Source organism: Aricia agestis, chromosome 2, assembly GCF_905147365.1.
Source record: "Aricia agestis chromosome 2, ilAriAges1.1, whole genome shotgun sequence".
In the NCBI taxonomy this organism is placed as follows: Eukaryota; Metazoa; Arthropoda; class Insecta; order Lepidoptera; family Lycaenidae; genus Aricia; species Aricia agestis.
In genome coordinates, this window is record NC_056407.1 from 4,471,700 (window position 1) to 4,480,556 (window position 8,857).

The following is an 8,857-nucleotide window of genomic DNA, read 5'->3' on the forward strand; positions in this document are numbered from 1 at the left end:
TATGTCTTAACAGTTCTTCCTACATGCATGGAACTAAACAGTATACTATACTAACGGTGATGTCCTTAGCAAAGTTAGTATCCATTATTAGAGATAGTCTTAACTCATAGGTATAAAATAGTGTATGTTGGATAGTTTGGACATGTTTAGATGAATGTTATACAAATCGTTTTTCAATTCAGCAAAATCATCTTTCTAACAATATGTATGTATCCGGTAAATATAACGATTTCAATTTAGTATCTACCCTACTCCCTCTATAGTCTATATAAATCTATTAGAAACACATTTTCTAATATATAATTGACATAAAAATTACCTACTTACATAAAAAAATTTGTACTATAATACTCACACAAAAAATCTAATCGCACGAAAATTTATTATTATTATCATCACAACTAACCTCCACATTATTGAAGTTATTAAAACTACACAAAAATATACCACCTTAACACAGTTAATTAACACAAGTTTTGTTTTGAAAAAATTATCACCATACCTAACCTCAAATTAATTTCGAAGTGGCCATTTTGTCGTTAACCATGTGCTGACTGTAATCACACATTGCAGGTCCATAAACCGGCAGCGGCTTGTAGCGCACTCCACCGCCATGGAGAGTATACAAGCGGAGAGCGAGCCCATCGACGAAGAGGAGGATGTCCCGTGAGTATTGTTCTAGAACCTTATTTATTATTCTAGTCTCTAGAACAGGGGTCACCAAATGGCGGACCGCGGTCCGCATCCGGACCGCCGACCCATTGTGTGCGGACCAATCATGTTCGAAGATGAACTTCGTTGAAAATTCATTTCGGTCTCGACATACTGATGAACATGACGTAGCAACAAAAATTGACACTTTTCTCATTGATACAAATACCTTTGTAATTTCCGTAATTACATATTTTGTTTAATTTTATTTAATGTGCGGACCGCGAAGGTCAATTCATTTCTTAAAACGGACCCCGAGCGAAACTAATTGGTGACCCCTGCTCTAGAACATTCTTTTATCATTACCATCCACCTTCCTGTGAGTATTGTTCTAGAATCTAGAACCTTATTTTTTGTTCTAGAACCTTCTTTAATTGCCATCCACTTTCCCGGCACTCAAATCCTTCGAGATATCGAATTTTATCAACATTTGATGTAACAACAGACAGATAGACCGACGCTTTTTCGAATTACTTACTTACATTACATTATTATTTGATGCTGTTAGGGCCTTATCATACTAGTAATTATTAAATAGCAGTTGGCGTGCGGCTTCGGGGCGGGACGGGCACGCAGCAAATACGTCGCGGACGTGTAACGAAACCGCCGCGAACGCGGACGCGTTATGTGCTTTGTAAACTCGTTGCAAAACGGCTTGTCCGTGTTCGCGACGTCTTCGGTGCGCAGCCGAGGCGTGTTAGATGTGCTCGCCAACCCTAGTGGTTGCTTGGATAATGATGATGGCCTTATATGACCCGTATTACGTAAAATTCAAGGCCCGGCGGTATCCCCGCGCGCAACGCCCGCGGCGAGCGGCTGCTTCTGTTCCTCGGCATCATCGACATCCTGCAGTCGTATCGCCTGCGCAAGAAGCTCGAGCACACGTGGAAGAGTATGATACACGACGGGGTGAGTGGGCCGTTAGTTACGTGAGGCGTTGAGGGGGAAGGGGGGGGGAGGATAAGGTTCTGGCTGAATCTTAGCAAATCATTAGCCAAAAAACGTGTGCCATCGCCCATCCGCTACTTACGTGAGGCGTTGAGGGATGAAGAGGGTTTTAGCTTAATCTTACCAAATCGTTGGTCAAAACCAGAAACCACAATCGTCTCATGTAATTTATGCTTGTTCACTGTTCATTCATCATCACGTCAACAAAAATTAACGAAACCGTGTGATTCGGTCAAATTTTATCAATCTAATGTAAACCATACACGCTACGGTCTACCGGAGAGGTCCACCTGTGCAGGTATGCCTGCGCAGGTAGACCGGATTGTGTGTGGGAATAAACATGTGCAGTTTTTTGGGCCTGCACAGGCGACCGGCGCAAAATCGAAAATCAATTCTTTCGACTGACACCTGCGCAGGCATAGCTGCACACTGGACCTTTGCGGTAGACCGTAGTGTGTATGGCAGCCATAAGACCCCGCGTCTAACACTCATAAATTAATTACTTGTCAAAGTCAAACAGTTGTCTTTACATAATATTTCTGATTTCAGGACACAGTTTCTGTACACAGGCCGAGTTTTTACGCTCAAAGATTCCTCGATTTTATGGGGAAGACTGTGTTCAAGAAGATACCTTCGTGTAAGTATACACTCTGTCGTGAACATTTCAAAATAACATTTGTCTTTAACGTGTTGAGTTATTATAAAATTTGCTATTGCGTCAGAAGAAAATAATAAAAAAGTACATTTAATATGAATAATTATTGGTTATTGTTCCTTGTTATCAAAAATGCAAACAAAACAGTGATTAATCATCATTATCAGTAATTATTCAGTAGTAATTTGACACTGTTTACATTTTTGAACTAATATTTTTAGGCGTATCTAATTTATAACAAAATATTCTTTCTTTACTATTTTTTCATTTCTTATTCTCATACACTCATCGCTACAATCATTATATTATTTGATATTATAATATTATGTGTAGCGTAACCCTTATACCTCATACACAGTATCAGTAAATACGTGTGTAATTTATATTATGATGAAATTAAATCAATATACGAAGTCTTCAAACCTGCAGTTAGCATTGAGAATTTGTCTAAATATAGAAAGATAAGTATGCCATGATTTTTATAAATAAAACAAATATTGTCATTTATATATGCCTCTTTCGACGATTATCTTAAATAGACATGGAATATCGTATATTGAATTAATATGAGTATATCATATTATTATCTCGTTGCAAATAACACCCCCAGAGCTTTTTCTGCAGTATCTAAGTATTTTATAATTTGATCGTATTGAATCCTTTTGTGTGTTTGTGAGTAAAGTACTTAAAGTTATTGTATGTAATTTACGTAATACTTACAACTTACATTTTAGTGATAAATAGTATTTTTATTAATGACATATTGATTAATATTTACTAAGTTTTATAAGGATGGCTAATCAGCTAATCACAGAGTAGAAATACCTGTGATATTAATTTTGCTTATTGTTAAAAAATAATACACTTTTAAATAATATTATTATTATGTAATACACAGTAACACTACACAATACATTTAATAATTAATATTAGTATCCCATTACTAATTAAAATATTTACATAGCTTGCTTATTTGTAGATTCTGTCTTTGTCTCATGCGTTACAAGTGACGTTTGACAGACAAGGATAGCGGTTTTGAATAATACACGATGTGTTAATATTTTGATTTATTGTGGGGTTATATTTTTACCACAGAGTAAAAAGTTATATAAATTTTCGTACAGATAAGCAGCAAAATAGTAAGCCATTAATTCGCTACTTGAAGCGTTTATTTTTGACTAAATTTGTTGGGCAGTGGGCTAACGCTGCGACGTATGCTTGTAGTGGTGAAATTGAATGGATAGCTTAAGTACTGTTTCTCTGCATGAAAGTGTAACTTTCACCGCGTTCCATTTGATGTTAAAAGCGATCAAAATGCTCAAAACGCCTCCTATTTTGAGCGTTTTGATCGTTTTTAACATCAAATGGAACGCGGAGTTTATTTACTCTGTGATATAAACTATTTGATAAGCGAAATATGGACGAAAATATATTAGATATTAATACATGCAATACTGACTTGTGTAGTGGACCTACCGGAGATCAAAGGGAACCACCGCAAGTTTCGAACGTTGGTCACGAGCTACATAGGTATTGTAGGGCACCTAAAGTACTTTGTGTGCGTGTTGGGGGCGGGTGTTGGTCTATACTTATACCTAGGGTGGCTAAACGAGAATGAGGTCCAGGAAATCTTAGAGACGGATTGTCTATGGATTCTTAATTACCGTGGAAATTTTAATTGAAGAATAGACAAACTACATGCCTGCAAGGATGTTTTGTGCGTTGGTGATACTGTTTTGTGAATTCCAAGGCCGAAGCAGCTGTCAATCAAAATGAAATCAGCGATAATAATTTATAATTCGGCCACATACAAATTGAAAGTTAATCGGATAACAATGACAGCACCCTCCTGTCAATGTCATTATCAACAGTTTCTCTCCCGTGACACTTTACAAGATAGCGTTGGCGGCAAAACATCCTTGAAGGATTGTAAAGACTGTTTGCTTATTCTTCTATAGGTAGTATTAAGCAACTTGGCTTGTCACATCGTTTTTAAATTTTAATAATTTGTGCTTGAAATTTTTTATTTATTGCTAAATCAACATATGAAATGAGCTTAGCAAATGTGAAATTTAAATTGACGTGACTTATAACTGGCACTAGTATATTTGCTATAATATTGTTGTCTTCCATCCAGAATTAGCCATATTAACTGCAGGATCCTTATTCTAGTTTGGTCTATTAGCCTGATTCAACAACATAGTAGGCTTGTCCCCTTTTGTACGAGAATGCGTATTGTAATAGTAGTTCTAACAGTACAGTATGCTAAGTAATAGTCATTACTTGCCGTGCAAATATTTTGTGTGACATCAAAAAGGCGCCCCTGGTGACAAAAAATGATAACAGATGTCATACAAATTGTTTTAAACACAACCGTAGTGACAAAAATCGCGTTTGTAAGTACTTGGAACTGTTTTAGAAAATCATTTTCTGTACTGTTAGAAGCTTCCCTTTGTCTTGTGAAGATGTTACCCTGCCCAATATTAAATGGTAACACGGAGCTAGTGTAATAGGTTCTGATTGCTAGTTCTTGAAATGTTTAGAATAGTATTCTTTGTAACATAAGACTCATTTCTATTAGTATAGCAATAAAACCAACACCCAAACCTAAGAGTAGGCGTTCACTTTTGCAGGTGGATGTTTTTTGTTTATTACCAATTTAAAATCCAATTTGTTTATTTTTTTCGAAGCAATTTAATTTTGAATTCGGCATGTTTAGTTTTTTGTTTCTGGCAATTCTGTTTTTCGCATGACGTTTTTTATGTTGAACATGTGAAAGTCATGCACGCCCCTGCCCCGACATTGTCAATTGAGAATAATACCTGTTTCTTTTTATTCCTTTCCAACAATTGTCCGTAATTGGATTCTGGCGCGGATATCTGGAGGTCTGAGTAAGTGCAGGACAGACAAATTAGCATGATGTGTTACCAGTTAATTCTTGTGCCGTCCTAATGGGAGATTGTTATAAATTGCCATAAATTTCGGTACAACTTTACGATCAAAATTATATTTATAGCAATTTCGATAGTAGAACTACCGGCCCTTTTATTATGTGTCGATTTTTCATTCGCACTGTTTTCTCCATTTTGTCTGATTAGTTTGTGCCCGACTTCTGGTTTTCTTTCTCCGTAGCTAGACTTGTGTGTAGTTTTCATTCTCATGATACTTTTTTTCTGTCTCTTTATACTTTTCTAAAGTCTGTCTAAAATTTATATATAAATAAGTAATAACTTCAAACTCTTTTACGATTATTAATATATTCTAAATTTCTATTTCTAAATTCTAACGTTTCTCTCTGTCTAATAAATTCAGAAATGAAATCTGAAGCATGGTTTTCACTGAGACGTGATTTTATTTGAATTTGGCAAAGCTTTTTGTAATTCGTACGCTCATTTTTTTTTTATTTGACAAACGAGGCACAGTCAAAAAGCAGCTTGATGTTTTTTTATTGGCATTTTTGTATCACGCAATATCGATTCGAATTTATCGCCAGACAAAGACGAATGCACATCCATTTAATTTTTTTAACATTGTTCTAATATTCAAATTTAAAATTTCCAGCACTCAAACACTCGCCCTCGAAGAGAAAGAGCATCGCCAAGCCATCGACGAGACCCGCGGAAGAAATCGATAACACAGGTATGTGTAGTTTTCATCTGCACCATAAAAACATCGAATATCATTCGATTAAATTACCTAAAATCCAAATTTTTAATATAAAATTATTTTTATTTATGTTTAATTAGTTTATTGACAAATTGCATGCACTATTTTCTAACTACCCGCATGACGAATAACATCTCATCAGTAGCTAGAAGTAGATCCTATCCCGTAATGTGAATGCGGTTAAACATCGTTTGGTACCTTTATTATATACATTTCAGTTTATTTTAGTATCCCCTCCCCTCCTCCTGTCCGGTAATCTCCTATAGATGTTGTGTCTTTTCTTTTTCATTTTTTTTTTACAAATTTTTGACCGATTTTTGACACCGCGACATCCGTGATTGAATCCGCGCCGATCGATTGTGTTTTGTGCTAACGGTGTTGGTTTGTGCCCGGCATGACGATCCAGTACCGGGGTGAGAAATAAACTGAAATGTACCATGTGTTGTGAGAGAGAAAGAGAGAGAGAGAGAATATTAAACGTCGTAATTTGTACACAGGAAGCAAAGTCATCGGGCGACCGATAAAGGACTATAACCCGGACTATATGAGGCAGAGATTGTCACCTAGGTCTTCGCTGAGATCTAGTATGAGCGATTTTACAGACACCACGATATCCACGTGGAACCAGAGGCACCAGCTGCCCACCGAGTATCCCTCTGTCTTGTCGGACAGAACCAAAACTATGGATAGGCTCCCGTTCCCCCGGCGGATAGATTTCGACATGTCGAATTTAATTCGCGAGCCGGGGACGTCGTACGCGGACAATGCGTACAGATCGTCCTTGATACAGGACAGAATGGAGTCGCTCTCGGATCAGCTGACCAAGGTGCTGAGCACCGGCGCGGGCAGCTCGCATATATACAACGGGAGCATTGCGGACAGCGGCATACAAACGGACAACACCAGTACCAGCGTCCCTCAAATATACATAGCGGAGACTACCACGCAGGTCATCTCTGGCGGTAAAATTTTAAAGGATGCATCAGTCGACACTAGAAACGAGAATAACTATCAAGAAATTCCGTTTATAGACGAGGACGACGACGACAGGTGGAGGCGACGAACCAACATTTCCAAGCATCGAAGCATGACCAACATACCGGAAAAGATAGACGAGGTCAGCTCCAAGGAACATTCCAACGAGAGGCTCTCGAGTAGCCTCAACAGAGCGAAGTCCCCGACATTCGTGGAAAAGTTTAAGCAGTTCTTCGTCGACATCGGGCTGGTTAAAGCCGAGAGCACGCCGATAACCCCAACTAGGGATACCAATACGCTCCCAAAGAATATGAACTCTAGTTTTAGAACGCGGAGTGCGACGCCAACTATGACGGTTGAGGCGAGGGACGCGTCGACTCTACCCAAGGATATGCGCTTTAGGAAAGTACGGTCCACTCAAACGGTGTACATCAAACCGGACTCGCCCCTGACGGTTCGAAGCGACGTCGAGATGAGAGTCAAAGAACACGTCTCAGTCATTCAACTGAACGGCGAGGAGCAAATCAGAGATTCGAAGTCCGAAACGTTCATAACCAAAGTCGACTACGTCAAGAGTATAGGCAACGCGGCGATTTACACGACTAAAGATAGCGGGAGTACTATAATAAAAGTACCCGCGGATTGAGAACTGTATCGGCAATATCTGGATTAAATTCCGATGGATGTAAAGGAGTATTTATTAAATTGAGATTCTTGTAAGGGTCGGCTTACACCGAACTACTGCATTTTAAATAGCGACACAAAAGATGCAGCATAGTATTTCAGGAACGAGCAAGCATCGTTGCGTCTCGGTGTAAAATAACCTTGAAATCATGTTAATGCTTGCAAGTAAATAGAACTGATCAAATTGACTATGCTTGAGTGCGTTTGTTGCTATTTTTATAAGTAGAAAATCTTATATTGGATGGTATATCCAAGTATGCATTATTTATTATTTCTATTTACATATTGCTTAAAATTACTGTGTAATATTACCGTTGTAAATTGAAAAGGGTTCTTTTCAAGGTTTAGCAGTACCGGGCTGCATTTTCTAGGTGCTATGGCAAAATATTCATTCCTCTAATATTTCAAAACATGCACAAAATGTTATTTATATTGTACTGTTAAAAGAGACACGCTTAAAACAGTTGTTTAATGTTAGGTTATTATCAGTACTACTTTAAAATTGTCTTCCAAACTATCAGTTTCACTTTGAAAATCAAAAGAAAATGTTAAATGCGAGAAAAATTTATTTTATAAGAAGTAGGACCAAAAAGGTGTAGGTTTTGTGGAAGATGTAAGAATAATGTATCTCCAATAATTTAAATGTTGCAAGCATAAAAACGATTTTACGAATGACGAAAAATGTTACTGCTTAAATTATAAATTATTTTAAATGCATAAAATATAATTATTGTCAAATAAAATTATTGAAATCGACTGAAGAGAAAGAATGGCTATGTGTTATTAAATTATGTTTTAATCGCTTGTAGGAATAACGATCTATTTACTGACGTGATAGTTGTAGAAATGTAATAAAAGGTGTCACGCAATTTAAAAAAATATTTATCATGAACGATATAAAAACTGACGATTAAAAAACGTAGTAACAGTAACAAGACTGTCCTAATATTTAAAAGAATATTATGCTTTATGTAGTAAAAAAATAACTTGCCTACTTAAACTCTTTAAGTATATCTATGTGTAACTATCGTTGTAATGTCGATATGTTAGTAATGAATGTAAAAAAGCAAAAATGTGCTGAAAATGATATTACAATATTCTCAAATATCACAAAGCTTAGTATTATTTTTGGGAGTAAAGGATTATTTGTGTAAGATGCGGCGTGGGGTATTTTATATATTTGTTCGACTACGATTCCTATTTGTGTAGATAGAGAAA

The 8,857-nt window shown here is 36.9% G+C and overlaps 1 protein-coding gene across 6 annotated transcripts in view; it reads left to right on the plus strand.

The window, feature by feature from the left end:
• LOC121740070 (phosphatidylinositol 4-phosphate 5-kinase type-1 alpha-like) overlaps positions 1 to 7,613 on the plus strand; it is a 33,679-nt gene extending 26,066 nt beyond the window's left edge. For 2 of the 6 annotated variants that reach the window (XM_042132784.1, XM_042132786.1), the window contains 7 exons: positions 574 to 666; positions 1,488 to 1,620; positions 2,209 to 2,296; positions 3,782 to 3,844; positions 5,200 to 5,205; positions 5,876 to 5,953; positions 6,478 to 7,613. In XM_042132784.1, coding sequence (XP_041988718.1) covers positions 574 to 666; positions 1,488 to 1,620; positions 2,209 to 2,296; positions 3,782 to 3,844; positions 5,200 to 5,205; positions 5,876 to 5,953; positions 6,478 to 7,601 — 1,585 coding nt within the window. In that variant the 3' untranslated portion in view covers positions 7,602 to 7,613. The remainder of the gene's footprint in view (positions 1 to 573; positions 667 to 1,487; positions 1,621 to 2,208; positions 2,297 to 3,781; positions 3,845 to 5,199; positions 5,206 to 5,875; positions 5,954 to 6,477) is intronic. The other 4 variants (XM_042132785.1, XM_042132787.1, XM_042132788.1 and 1 more) reach the window with 2 other exon arrangements.
• Positions 7,614 to 8,857: the final 1,244 nt, after the last annotated feature.